Source organism: Stegodyphus dumicola, chromosome 4, assembly GCF_044657685.1.
Source record: "Stegodyphus dumicola isolate Sdum_Otavi_A_Nest chromosome 4, ASM4465768v1".
NCBI lineage: Eukaryota > Metazoa > Arthropoda > Arachnida > Araneae > Eresidae > Stegodyphus > Stegodyphus dumicola.
Window position 1 is genome coordinate 248,284,130 of NC_140771.1, and position 15,859 is coordinate 248,299,988.

Here is a 15,859-nt window from a genome sequence, read left to right on the forward strand (position 1 = left end):
CAAATTTGTAGTATGGATCAGGAAAAAACTAATTATGATTACCTCTGCAAATTCTGCAGGTAAAACATATGATTTCTAACTGAGCAAAGCATATAGAATATTTTACTAATTACACTTGCTCTCCTGGGATTGCATAAAATGTTACATTTTATATCTGTTTTATGAAAATGTCTCATGTGCATGTTTTCATAAAAATCTCTATCATATTTTGAAAAATTCTGTAATGGAAAGTATATAGCTAAGATCAGTATTTAAGGAACTAAAACTTGTAGCCATTTTATTTTTTCAGATAACAAATGTTAAATATGCTTGTGGTAAGTATTGAATATATTTATATTTTTCAAAATCAATATCAAATGGCAATCAATTAAAAAAAAAGAAGAAAATACATGAGAATGACAGCTTTTTTCAAGAAGAACAAAATATAATAGGTAAATTAAAACATCTAAGGCACTAACAAACATTATTGAGGCTATATATGATTCCTTATATTTATTGTTTACTCGATTTTTTCCCCTATCATTAAATTATTAAAAATTCCTAAAGCAATCACATCACTTAAATATTGAATTATATCATGGTGATTTAAATAATTACATTAAGATTTATATAATAAAATAGCATACTTTTACTGCACATTTAACTTTTACTGCACACAGAAGAGCATAATTTTTTGTGCCCAGAGTAGAGAGAAACTAGGCACAACTCTTTAAATGAATAGCATTTGGAGCATTACAAATTTGGAAAAGCATAGCAAATTAATATGAAATTTTATTTAAGGACATAACCTGAAATATTTTCTTTTATAAAGTCAGTAAGAAATAGGATAATAATTTTAAAGCAAACATAAATAAGTAAAAACGAAAATCACTATTAATTATAAAATGAGAATAAAAAATGAAATACCAAGTTTTCTTGGCTTTTCAGATCTTTTCGGGCAAGGACAAGACGAGAAACTACAGCTTTGAAAGAATTACTTATAACAAGGTCTTCTGCATCTCGAACACCAGGTTTTCCAGCACCAGCACCAAAATTATTTGCATAGGAATGCCTGAAATTATTCTCTTGACTACCCGATGTACTGGCTCGTTTTGGAGCTACAAGGAAAAAAATTAATAACAGTAAACATTTTTAGGAGAAATATATAGACAGTTGATTAAACTAATAGATATTCAACAAAATTTTTGGCTAGATTTGGCATCCAAATTTTTACGATTATACAAACCATTTATAATTATAGACCTTTAAATAAGCTGCATCTTCATCACTCACATAAGAATAAAAAAATATACTTGTTGAAACTACTTAATTCTCATTACGGCATGATTTAACCATCACAATACGAGTCTAAAAACTCACATATCAAGGATTTACCAGTAAATATTACATAACTAGAAAATAACTACATAGCATTTTAGACTAACCCACATACAATTTTCTTTATATTAATTATTGCCAGTGCCACTCAAATCCAGTCTGGGCAACCTTTCGTGCCAAACTGAGAATATTCACTTGATGTTCAAAACAAGATCACTGTCTACTTTGATTTCTCAAAAAACATCCCATGGTGTCCACTCCCTTCATATAAATATACTTTACATTAATTTAATGAACTTTTGGTTAAAAACTTGGCAATTTAAAAACTTTGTGTTGCCACTCTTTAAAGCATGATTAGCAATTATTGTCTACTCGAGCTCTTGGAAAAAACTAACCCCATCCCCTTGAGATTATTTCAATAAATTTCTGTTACTGCTGGAAATATTATCCTTAATAGGCTAAAAATTTAAAACTGAGAAAAATGGTGATCTACTGAGAGACTGGGAGATGTGTTGAAAAACGAGGAGAGTTAGCACTTATGAACTGGTATTACCAAACAATACTTCCTGAAATTTTAAAAAACCTGCTCAACTGATGAGTCATAACAAATTTCTTTGCCAAAAAATGGCAATAGATTGTTAACAGTGTATCAATGAGCAGTGTCTAATATGCATGTGCGAAATTAAACATCTGCACTAAACACAAGGTTGTTGTTTTGGTTAGTTTTTATTAAAATGGTTACATAATAACATAATGGGTTACCCTTGTAATGGACATAAAATGGGTTACACTTACGCAGTGGAGATACTGGTGATCCAGATTCCATGCAGAAGCCAATGAAACTATGAAAAAAATCAATAACTTCCAACAATGGACGGCTGTTAATGACATCCTGAAGAAAATTCCTAAATTGCTTTCGATCAGCTTCATACAGTCGATTAAAAGCATTCAATATCTGCATACGCAACAGCTCGGTAGTTGGCCTACATCTATGGCCTTCTCCACAACTATGAGGACATCCAAGGAACTTGCAGATCCTAAGCACAGATAAACAAGTTTTTAAAGTAACAAACATAGCTTCACACATCACAAAAATTTGACGTAAATTATGATTTAGGTCATATACCACAAAATTTCAAATTTCTATAGAAAAAGGGGAGGGAATTAATGAAATTCATTTACAATTTAAACTTTTTCTCCACCTAAGAACTTATTAATTGCATTATAAACATGGTAGTATTGTTAATATCACACAACATTTTTCGGGAATTAAATTGTAGTTTTCAACATCTTATCATTTCTACATCCAAGACCATCAATAATCAGTGCTTAGACACGATGTACTAGATAGGAAGAAATCGGTAAGACAAAATGATGTAAAGACAAGTAGTTAGCATTCTAAGTTAAAAGCTTGCAACAATTAATTCAATTTATTCATTGCTAGATTTATTATATAATAGAATCTCTTTTAACCAAAAGTAATGGAACTTTCAGTTTTTGATATGAAACTTTCAAAAGGATAAATGAATATATATTTTTAGAACTTCTTCATATTCTGTGAAATTGCAGCATGTGAAGTCTATTGGTTGTGCTTTTTTAATCTATTGGTCACAATTAATATATAATATCAAAAATCATATAGATTATTTAAAATAAATTAAAACATAAAAAACAAGTTTTTATATTTCAGAAAAAAAAAAAAAAAAAAAAAAACTAAACTGTGCTTTAAAATTATCATTACTTTTATCGCATGGAAGTTACGAATTTCTTAGTGTGATGCATTGTAACTTTGAATGACTGCATGACTGCCTACTGACAAGATTATCGCAGCAGCTTTTAAAATTTGCTGTATACACAATGCAGTTTCATAACATCATGTACTAACAAAGATAAACATTTCACAGCAAAACTTATGAAAGTCTGCAATCCTTCATCAGCTTCCATTCACATAACTTTCCTGTTCTGCACGTTGTCTTCACCTTCATTCTTTCCCCCTCCAGCTTCCTACTTTCACAGTATATATCTGATTATTCTGTCATCATCCGATAGACTTTGGCAAAAACAGATACTTGAATCCACCGAAGTTTGCACCATCTCTTAACTTATACTAATTATCCCCAAATATGTACCTAAATTTGACATGCCAGCCAAGGACACCAGATATCTTATATATATGTGGCTTAAGTGTTTGTCGCCGATAGTTTATTGGTTGCTTGCGTAACTGAAAATTGTTTTATTCCCCTTGCAGTGCAGCACGTGATGAATATTATGAGAAAGCTAAGCCAGAAAAATTAAAAATACGAGAGCATGTGCATTTAACATTTAATAAATAAATTTAACATCTGTTTGTCAGCGATAGTTTATTGCTTGCTTGCTTAACTGTAAATTGTTTTATTCCCCACGCATTGCAGCGCGTGACAAATATTATAAGAAAGCTAAGCCAGAAAATTTAAAAATACAAGAGCATGTGCATTTAACATTTAATAAATAAATTTAACATCTATATATAATATAATTCGGAAACATGCAACCGGGAAAAACCACCAACGATGAAAAAACAAATAAAATGAAATAAATAAATATCTTTATTATATGCGGCTTAAGTGTCTGTTTGTCACCGATAGTTTATTGGTTGCTTGAGTAACTGTACTAGCCAATGGGGTGAAGTTGCCAGGGCACAGAGTTGCCGTTTTGATTGAGATGTAGACAAATTCCTGTGAAACTTGCCTTTGCTATGATCATTAGTAAGTCTCACGGCCAAACGTTTAAGCGTGTTGGCATTTTTTTACTTGAGCCTGCATTTGGACATGGTCAACTTTATGTTGCCTGTTCAAGAGTTCGTGAAAGAACGGACGTAAAATTAAAAATAATGGATGGTCCTCTGCAGGGCGAGCTTAAAAATGATGAAAAGATCTACACAAGAAATGTTGTGTACAAAGAGATCTTTGACATGTGAATTAACATTTTATTATTTAAATCACCTTTATTAATTGAGCTAGCAGTGGCTCTTAAGAAATGTACCACCAGTGGTTTCCTTCATTGCACTCTACTTTAAGCAATTAAGCAAGTAAAAGGAGGCAGTAACCAAAGGAGCGTCCTCGCCGCCTGCCTTGGGTAATTCAGTTTGAATTAGCAGACATCTTTGCACAAATTATTTTAATTACAATTTATAATATCTAGAACAGCAGTCATTCCGTATGACCCTGAGTTTTCTAGTTATTTTATACTCAAGAGAATCTTCATTATTCAACATGCCATCCAGGAACATGATCACAGGTCACAATTTTCACCGACATAGATCAATGATCTTTACTTAATAGTATTTCCAAGCAACACACAAAGTAAATCTCATATTTTTCAATGTCAGTTGTTTCTGAAAATCCCGAACACTACATTCAATGCTCACACATCAATGTATAATAGCATACAGGTAGTTCATTTTCATATTCTGGATAATTTCCTGGTTCGCTGGTTGAATCAGACTTGTTATATTAGGCAGCGAAAACATATCACAAACATTTTCCACATTTAAACCTTCACATTGTTAGCCTATGCCTACTTGCCAACCTATGACACTCAAAAAATCAGAAGTTTTTTTTTTTTTTTTTTTTTTTTTTAAATGACAAAAATATATTTTTTAATAATGAATTAACTTTAAATAATTACTAATTAATATCTGAAAGTTCCGTAACTAATTCTTAAATACAAACAGCACAAAAATACTTATATGTAAAAAAAACATTTTTATTATTTGCATCTTTTAGCAAAAAAATAATTCTTTAATCAGTTTTCATACAAATGCTATGAACAGTGGTACATTTTGCTTTCAGTAAAGAAAGAAACTTAATAATTTTGTTCATAGCAATTGCCATGTAGGCCTGCTTTTACTAATAAAAAATTTTCTAATGTGCCATTATTAATATTATATCTCAATTTACTCCTTGTTTGCGTAACAACACTGAAAAATCCTCTCACACTCTGGGGAATTGCCAGGATAGCCAACATTATTCTAGACAGTTCACTACATTTTAAAATTCCAGCAGCACCTTTCAGGTTTAAAATTAAACTCCACTGGGTGTCAGTCCTAGCTGGTTTTATAACTTTATCCGAGTTTTCTAGTTGTAAACTGCAATTTATCAGTTGCAACATCAATATAATCGTCTTTCATGACTAAATGAAGTAAAACTAGAAATCTATTAAAAAAATAGCTTATATCAGGAAAAAAAAATGCATTTGCTAAAGCAGAAACACCTTCAACTTTAGTATTCAAAATCACTTCATCATTGATCGGAAATTTGTGTAATAGTATGTAATCAAACATTTGGCAGATGTAACTTCTAACGTGGAAATAAAATTTATTTTTGTCTTTCTCTGAAAGTTTTTCTACTACTTTGTTAGTTGCAGCCCCATTACCAAATCTTCATCTTTTTTTATTTTATATTTCACCATAAATCACATCATATATAGAATTAGAAGACAAAACAAAGACTGGTTTTACAAACTTTGATAAAATGTCTTTAAACAGATCATAAATTGTTGACATGAATTAACATGAATTAATGGAATTCTGCTTTGTAGAACCTTGTTAAGAACATCCAATGATGGCCAAATAAATTGTACAAAAATGCAAAAAGCTTTGTTAAGGTCCAAATAAAGCATAAATATTCCTTCTTCACAAACTTACAGTAATCAGAAAACATTTCCCTTGTTGAGCAATTTTTTTTTTTATTTTCAGACAAATTTGTATCATTTTGTAGCATTATTTTGAGAACTGCCAATTAAATTTCTCACTGCAACTACTGCTAATCTGTTGCAACTATGTTGGTTTGGTATAAATTGTCATGATAGTACAAAATATTAAGACATTATCAACAATTAACACTAAGAAACTTTCATATAAGTAGCGATAAATAAGGTATGAATGCAATGAACATGGTAAGTAATTTATATATTATAATCTAAAAGTTTCATAATAATTTTTACAGAGTAAATTAATAGTTAACTATTGAACAGTTCCAAAATTATGCAAACTAAGAATACTCATTCAATACATCATTTCTGTTATTTGATATTCCCGGAGACAAACACTATGGTAATAATGATTTTTTCTCAGTTAATAAAACATGCAACTTTAAAGTTACATATATTAGGTTATTATTTGTAACCTATATATTAACATATAATAATAATTCATACATTATTAGTCCAAAGGAGCAATTTGTCCTAAAGGATTATTAATTTTATTTTGGCATTTTGTGTTGATTCACTATAAGCGTTGTTTCACTTTTCAAATTATTGCCACCATATATTGTCATCCTGTGTTATATTTAAAGAAATTAAATAATGAAGAATATCCATAAATGCATGTATGTTTCTTGCACTGGGATAAAACAATGGTACATAGAGCTATCAAATTTTGAATAAAGTAATCTTCTTCTACCAAATATGGGCATCTGGAAGCCCAAATTTAAAATCTGAAATTTGTTTTATTACCAATTTCATATTTTGCAACACTTTAATGAATTTCTGATTAACAAACTCAAGAATTTTAAAGCAAACAATGGCAATGTTGTACAGAAAAAAAAAAAACATTTTTGTCTCCAGCGCACGAGATTGTGTATTGGAAATCCTTAAGATATGCTAATTAAAAAATTATTTTGCAATATTGCTCTTGAACTGAATTTTATGGTTTAAGTGCGAAGAACATGACATTTAATAAATAAAGGTAACACAAAAAATGCTAAAAAAACACCCCTTTAGACATAATTTAAAATCTAAAACATTTCAGTTTTTTTTTATTTGATTTTGTTTTTTACCACTAAAATGATGGTATAATTTTTACAGCACGCATGGTGTATGTAATATTACATATATGATTATGTATATGTAATATTACATACACCATGTCTATGAAAACTTTTATGCAGCATACCATTCTTGGTATTAAATGAAAGTTATGTTCATTAACTTTGAAAAAACAGAAAAATTACTATTACAAACCATAATACATAAATTTTTATTAGAAATAAGAATAGGAGAAGAAAATGCATGAGATGACAGCAGAGGTAGCAGATGGTGTCTGAATATTTATTTACCACAGAAAGTAATTCCATTGTACATTATCTGGAATCACCTCTAAAAAATAAATTGCTCAGTTGTAAAAATAAATCAAATTTACAGCCATTAATGTTCTGTTCTCACTGACATCCATCAAATTACAAAAGTAACATAAATAAAAATATTTTTATTCCTGCTTTGAAGTATGTTGTTCTCATTTTTAATGCTGATTTAATTCACATCATCAAGTAAAGTTATTCTTCAAATTAAATTGCTTAAGATTTAACAGCACTTTTCTGTTAATTATAATATAGGCTATTCCTTTTTCTTATGTTTAACTGCTGTAATTTTTGGGACATCACTCCCATCATTGACCCAGATAATTGATCAAAAGTCTAATGTACTTCCAATCAGAAAAGTATTTTTAATGTGTTAGGGTAGTCTTACATTCAAAACATTTATTGAGTAAAAATTGTAAAATTTAATTTTTATACAATCTTCCAGTCCCTATAGTTACATTTAGGAAAAAATTATAATCATTACAAAACATAAAATATAAAATATAAATAAATAAATAAACAATAATTAATAGATAAAAAACTGAAACCTTTCAAATTTTATATTACATCCAAAGGGGTGATTTTCTTTCATGGAGGATTCAAAACAGGATTTGAAAAGTGATACAGACATTCGACATAGTTATTTGACACAAAATACTGTTAGATATTGTAATGTCTTTGCATAAAATATCCATGCTTGAAGATGTACACGATGTTAATGTTAATGGAACACTTTGAAATAACTGAGTTTGTAAATCAAAAATTCATTAAGTTTTGCAAAATATGAAATAGATAATAAAACAAATTCCAAATTTGGCCTTCAAAATGCCCATATTCGAGTGGAGGACTAGGTTATTCAAAATTTGATGTCTCTAGGTATTGTTGTTTTTTCACAATGCAAGAAACATACATACTGTAACATTTGCCAGATTTCCTTGATAGAAATACAAAGACCAGTTACCTTTTTAAATATTTATTTTGAAACTTAACAAAAGTTTTCTTGGATAAATAAAAGGTAAATATAACAGCTCAGTTACAGAAAGGGAAAGACAGCAGCCTTTCTGTCGCATGATGCGACTTACTATTATGGCGTTTATCAGACAAAAGCACCTTTTATACCTTTATCCAATGAAGGAAACTTTTTCCCCAAGGAAACTGCATAAGGGAGATTGTCCTTAACAAGTTTTTTCCTTGATCACTTTCCGACCATTTCGGTGGACACTCCGGTTATGTTCCAACAAGAACAGGAAGTTCTCTAATATAAACCTGATAGTTAACCAACGATTGATCGTCACAGTACATTCATCCAGATTCTTCATTATTTCATTTCTTTAATAATAATACATAGCTCTAATATTTGGTGGCAGCAATTTGAAAACTGATTCAGACTTTTATAGTGAATACAAAAATGAAATTAATAGCCTTTCTGGGCTAAGGCCCTTTGAAGCAATTTAATTTTAGACTTGACTATCATATTCAGGGGTCCCATACAAATTCAAGAGCAAAATGTCTGCATTTGTATGCAACTAAAAATAAAATATCCGTGTAGAAAAAGGTTCTGATGTTAATAAGTGATGAGCACTGTTATGCAAATTGTGATAAAAAGTGTTGATCAATACAACTTTTTTCAAAAAGAAAATAGTATATTTAGAGAATTCTACAGAATTGAAATACCAGTAAACAATGGTAAGCTTCAGTATTTGCACATAGACATTTCATAACATTATTTGCCTAAATTAAAAATGAAAAGAAAAATATTTCTTTCATAATGAGTCTTTTCCTATGATTATTGGATTATTAATCAAAAGAAATAAACTTCAAAACTAAAAACAATTTACTTTTTGCTTATGAATTTTTGTTTGATTACTTAAATATTTATTTTTTGTTTGATTACTTATAATACTTCGGCAAAAATGCTTTCGCACACCAGTTATCAAAAATTTATAATACAGTCAAAAGTCGTTAATCTGGACTCGTCGGGACTTCGGCGATTCCGGATTATCGATTTTTCCGGATTATAGATCATCAGTTTAAATCTGGTAGGATGGCATGCAGAAATTACAAAATTAAAAATATGAAACCGTAATTTATGAAATAAAGAACAATTATGATCTAAAGGGTATCAAAATTTACAAAAAGAAAAAGCTTAATATTTATTTGTTTACTTTATTAAACATTTCCTTCAATGTAAGTTGCTTCGTTTCATGTGATAATACTTTCTCTTTAATTCTATTAAACAGACATAATTTCTTGTTTAGTTACAAAGTTCCGCTGTTCAAGTTCTATAATTGCTGTGTCGAGAATACGGACTAATTTGTCAATCGAAATGTTTTCGTTTTCAATAACCTCTGGGTCACTTTCTTCACTATCGGAAGCGAATTATAATGACGAGGAACTTGATTTAAATCATATCAAAGACGGAGTACATCGAGATTAAATACTACACTTAGTACGATTATAAACCAAATAAAATAAAAACATCTGCCCTGAAGATAAGGATAGTGCTGACAGATCAACTTCCAATCCGCAGCGTGAAATTGATAAACAGATTTCGGATTCCAAAACATACTTTCGCTTTGTAGATACAAATTACATATCAGTAAATATATATCGGAAATTCTATTTGACATAATCTTTCTAATCTATCATAATCTAATAATGACGTTTCTGCCCCCCCCCCTCTGCCGCAGAGCAGCGTGAAATTGATAAACAGATTTCGGATTTCAAAACATACTTTCGCTTTGTAGTAAATATATATCGGAAATTCTATTTGACATAATCGAAAGTTCAAGCTTACTTTTATAAAATTGCTCTAACAGTCTGCAAAAAATAATAAGCCGGATCCAATTCGAAGATTAAGGAACAACGCAATCTGCAACATTAACTGAATTAGATAATTTTAGCTTAGCGTATAACTCCGTTACACATTAAACGCGCATGCGCACAAACATATTCGCAGCCGTAAGGGTCTTACGTGCTCTCGTAAACGCCTGTGCGCATGCGTGAACGCGACGCATGCGCAGAAAGTTTGTAGTTTTTAGGTCCGGATTATAGATCATTCCGGATTATGGGTGTCCGAATTAACGACTTTTGACTGTATAAAGAATGTTAACAAGATTTAAACATACCAAAACATGAATGTTTGTGTTATTTAAAATGTAGTTAAGGTTTTAATTCCTGGTGGGGGTGGGGATTTATAAAATACCTTTACCTCCATAAGCTATCCATAAATAAATGATGAAGAGTTAATTCTTTTTTCTTCTCGGAAGTTGGCTTCACTTTTTCTACTTGGCTAAGGGCACTATTTTCAGTTCCAGGTGTACTCATTTGAGCATCATCAGATTTAAGCATCTGCTCTTGATCTTTATCTGCTTCCTTAGATTGTATAATTCCAAATGATAAAAGAAGATCCAGCATGTTAAGTGCAGTTTCACAGACCCGAACTGACAGAGAACTATCACCTAATGTAACTGAATGAACAGCCTAAAAGAAAGTAATTTTTAAAGTTAAATATATATGCAAAATTAAGCAAGTTTACTTAAATACATCTGCAATCCTAGTATAGTTTATGTATAAAGAATTTTTAACATTTGAGCGATATTTGAGAGGTGGTATGCAATGATTAGTTAAATTAACTACTCGTTATTAAATTATGTAGGAATCCAAAAGCATAAATATCTCTCTGTAATAGCAAGAGTTTCAGAAGTAGATAGCATCAGTACCTGGTAGAAGTTTAGAAACAATGTATTTTCCCTTCTAAACGGGGCGCTTTACGTCTCTAAAACCTCTAGAAGTAAATACCCATGCTCTTTAAAATTTGCCACAGTTCTCAGCTGTAAAAACATCATTTGGTAATACAACATTTTGGATTTTTTAAAAAAAGAAATGGCCCACCAGCAGCCGATGGCAATGTCACTGAACACTGGCAGTCCATGGGTTTATATCCTGATGAAATGGCTGACTGTATTGCAGGTTCTATGGTTTTCCACAAGTGCACCACAAATACAAGGCAGCCATTTTCTTAAACTACTCTCCAGACTAAGGCAACCCTTCCCTTACGCAGCCCTCCCAGGGAAGTTTAGAAGTAATTCTAATTCCGATCTATGATTCTAGTCATTAAAAAGATGCACTAGCTCCTACTTATTTTATATGATATTCCACTATTTGTGCACTCCTGTGAGATTCTGGTACCATTGATGTAGTCTCCGAGGCTCCCTTGAAAGGCTTCGAGGCATTCCTCAAAAAAAGGGCAAAAGCCAGACTCAAACATTGTATATTTTCTCTGGTGTGAATCCTAGGGTACCAGACAGTACTATCACGGAAACACAGTGTTCATAGTGAAATCATGATATAATAGCAGAACAATGGAAGAAAGTACAAGGATCTGCAAAAGTCAAACCTCAAAAGACTTTTTATGTGAGGCAAATAAATGTAATAGATACCTACGCAAGTTTCTAAAGACAGAAAGAATCTCGACAGAGGCAAGTGAGAAAAATCAGACACATGTTTACATGCATGTTTAACCTTTCAATACAGCAATACTTAAGATCTGCAGTTCTTGGAGGAAAAAAAAATACAAAACTGAAGAATCTCATTTAAGAATGAATGCACAAAATGCAACAGGCAAAAAAACTATGCTAAAAAATCATCAGACTTGCACAGGCCAAAAGAAAAAGACTGCAGTCAGGATTTCTTTTAAGCTGCAGGAAGAGTGAAGAAATGCATTCAGAAATGGTGAATTTGAAGACAATAAAAGATACTTCAGAACAAGTGATGAATAAGCTGATGAACAACACAAGTCCAACTAAGCTGAAAGTCGGCATAAGGAAATGATGAAAAATCAGCAAAGGTAGTATGTTGATTGAAGTGGCAACTCGACATGTAGCATTCCAGAGGTTTGGGGTTCGAAACCCGGTGACAGCACAGCTCATTTTTCACGTCTCCAGTATCAAAAACCCTAATGACTTTACAGCGGCGCTCAAACCAAAGGTGGTGGATGATAGTTTTTCAGCAGCAGGATTTGGTGATCGGGCCCTCTAATCCCCAAGCACCCTTTAAAAAGGGGAGTATATAAGATATTTTCTTCCTCCTTTCTGCATGTCTATGTAGTGTAAATGGAAGCATGCTCTACGCATATACGAGAGGTCCAGGTTTCGAGTCCCAGCGAGAACATTCTTCATTTTCATGTCTCCAGCATAAAAAACCTTTATAACTCTAGAGGTTTATTTGAAAGAAACTGAGAACTTTTATCTATTAGACAGAGGAAGATTATTGATTTGAAGTTTCAGAAATGCCATTCGCAAAGAAATATATTTTTTCTTTCCACAATTTTCTTTTCTATTTGATTTCACAATAAAATCTTTGACACCACTTTTCTCAAAACATACATCTGCAGCTTGATTGACTACTGTATGGACCTCTTAATTTACCGTATTTGACGGCATATAAGACGCACTTGTGAATGTGGTCTCAAAAAAAGTTACCTGCGTCTTATACGTGAAGGACACAGGTTAACTTTCAATACTGAATGCTATTTTTAGCCCGGATAAAGGTCTAGACACACATAACTTTTTCTACATCTACATGTGTGTGGCCTTCTAAATAAGGGTGCATCTTATATGCCAGTGTGTCTTATATGCCGTCAAATATGGTATGTAAATCATTTCCCGATTATTATAAATACATCATTTTTTATAATGAAGTTAGAAAGTATTTTTATAACTACTTCTGAACTAAATAACATAATATATAAAGTATTTGTTCTTTGAAGAATAATTTTTAATATTTTCATTAAATAAATAGACATAAAACAGTTCTATACAATACAAATATATATAATAAAGTGTTGAGAAAGTACACTGCATTAAAAAGGCCATCAACAAATATTTAATAAGTATTAAATTAGAGATCAAATGATGCACATATATATATACAACGTCCATCAAAAAAATATATACATACTTTAATAAAAGAAAATTGTGTGTATCAATACTGAATTTAATTATAATTAATATAAGCATTTATATAATTAGGTTAGGTTTAATATAATCTTTCTGCACCTGTATCTGTACAGTGCAAAGTGTCAGAGTAGTAGCCCAGATACATAGCTCAATGCTGAGCAGTTGCTTAATGCATCCACAGGTATTGTGGCACACAGCACTATAATTTCTTAATCATCTTCCAGCATAGCTGATTTCCTGCACTACATGATGTATCCAAGGTCCCTCAAAGGCATTTTAAGTGACTGTCCTACAGTGGATGGATAAAAATATGGAAACACCTTGTAAAATGCATGTTTGAAAAGAAAGATTGATTTTAATGAAATATGTAGATGGCGCTGGCATCTTCGACTACTGACGCCACCTATACAACTTCGTAAATGTGCTAAACAGTTCAGTTGTTGTCGGAGTACTGTTATGTGAGGTTGTCATTGCATTATGTCAGAGTTAACAGACTTCGAACGTGAGCAAATTGTTGGAGCACGTATGGTAGGTGCTTCCATAAGCAAGGTAGCCGAGGTCTTTAGTGTTTCAAGAGGTACTGTATCGAAGATTTATTCCGCATATTTGAAAAGCGGAAAAACATCATCTGCTAAATCACAGCACGGACGAAAGTGTGTCCTGAGTGATCGTGACAGACGATCATTAAGGGCAATTGTGACGAAAAATAAGAAGACCACAGCTGCAAAAGTTTACTGCTGAAATGAATGTTGTGTTACTGAACCCTGTGAGTACCAAAACAATTAGAAGGGAGCTTCATAAACAGGGAATGCTGCAATTGAGAAGCCACTCATCAGTGATGCTAATGCCCGTAACAGGAAAAGGTGGTGTTTAAGTCATAAAGCCTGGACTATAGAGCAGTGGAAGCGAGTAATATGGTCTGACGAGTCTTCTTTCACATTGTTTCCCACTTCTGGCCGAGTTTACGTGTGGAGAACGCCATCTCAAGCCTATAATACAGACTGCTTGTTGCCATGAGTGAAACATGGCGGGGGTTCTGTTATGGTTTGGGCAGCCATATCATGGTTCTCTGCTAGCCCCATGATAACTGTGTCAGGGCACATGAGTGCCAAGACTTATGTGAACATTTTGGCCGATCAAGTTCATCCCATGGTACAAACTTTGTTCCCCGATGGTGATGGTGTCTTCCAAGACGACAAAGCCCCTGTTCACACAGCTCACATTGTCCAGGACTGGTTTTCTGAGCACGAGGATAAGTTGTCCCATCTCCCTTGGCCACCACAGTCACCAGACCTGAATATTATCGAACCTTTGTGGTCTACATTGGAACGGAAAGTGTGTTCTCGTTATCCACCGCCAACATCGTTATCTGAACTTGCCACCGTTTTGCAGGAAGAATGGTATAATATTCCCTTGGCAAACATACAGGAACTGTATTTATCCATTCCGAGAAGACTGCAAGCTGTTTTGGATGCCAACGGGTTTCCTACACCATATTAAGCAAAGAAATATGTTTTTTTAAAGGTGTTTCCATATTTTTGTCCAACCCCTGTATATCATATGTCACATATTACAGTCACAAGCTGTTAAGCAAGCATCCTACTACATACTGTAATGATAAGCCAATTGAACTCCGAAAGCAGTATGCAAATACCATTTGTTAAAGTACGTATATATTTTTATGATGGACCCTATATATATGGGTATATATCCATAATAGCCACATAGATATTTGTTATTAAGACATCAAACTCACTTTTAGCACGACTTCCAAACAAATTTCTCCTTCAGGTGTAATATAATAAGTCGAGCCTGTTGCTTCGCATATACTTTCAGGATCATACGCAATATTTGAATCAGTCTGACTACGTGTTATTCCAAAATGTTGTGCTGAAGTATTTGGAGTAGCAGGTGGAGAATTTTCATCTCGTTGACCATTTGAATCCTATACACAAAATTGATACAAATATCCTTTTTTAATCCTTTTTTTGAAGTTTGTAAGTAGTATATATCAAGTTTATTTAATTCCAAAACAAGTAAATAATAGTTTCTCAATTATCTGTTATTTTTATCATGTACATTACACAATTTTATTCATAATTAAATGTGGAAATTTAGAGTGAAATAAATTCAGTAAAATTTCTGTTTCCAACTCTGAAACTGCATTAAAAAGGCTGAAACAGAAAGTAATATTCAGATGAAAAAGATACAGTGTGACAATCCTTTAACATAAATCTTCTGCAGTTACACCATTATAATTTATTGATAGCTATTTAAAAAAATTAATTCATAAAGCAAGTTTTTAAAATTTGGTTATGATTTAATAACATTTATATTAAAGACATCATTTCTTAAACATCTGTTTAAGGTGCTTAAGAATTCAATACAATGATTTGGTGTCATGGTAGAACCAACAAGTCCATAAATAGTACTGCTACCAGAACAAAGTATTTGTAGCAAGTCTCA

The 15,859-nt window shown here is 31.9% G+C and overlaps 1 protein-coding gene across 4 annotated transcripts in view; it reads right to left on the reverse strand.

The window, feature by feature from the left end:
• unc80 (unc80, NALCN channel complex subunit) overlaps window positions 1-15,859 on the reverse strand; it is a 249,409-nt gene that overhangs the window by 184,933 nt on the left and 48,617 nt on the right. For all 4 annotated transcript variants that reach the window (XM_085816189.1, XM_085816190.1, XM_085816191.1 and 1 more), the window contains exons 12-15: window positions 15,150-15,338; window positions 10,645-10,916; window positions 2,113-2,354; window positions 907-1,097 (exon numbers count right to left, since the gene is read on the reverse strand). In XM_085816189.1, the coding sequence (XP_085672315.1) occupies window positions 907-1,097; window positions 2,113-2,354; window positions 10,645-10,916; window positions 15,150-15,338 (894 nt within the window). The remainder of the gene's footprint in view (window positions 1-906; window positions 1,098-2,112; window positions 2,355-10,644; window positions 10,917-15,149; window positions 15,339-15,859) is intronic.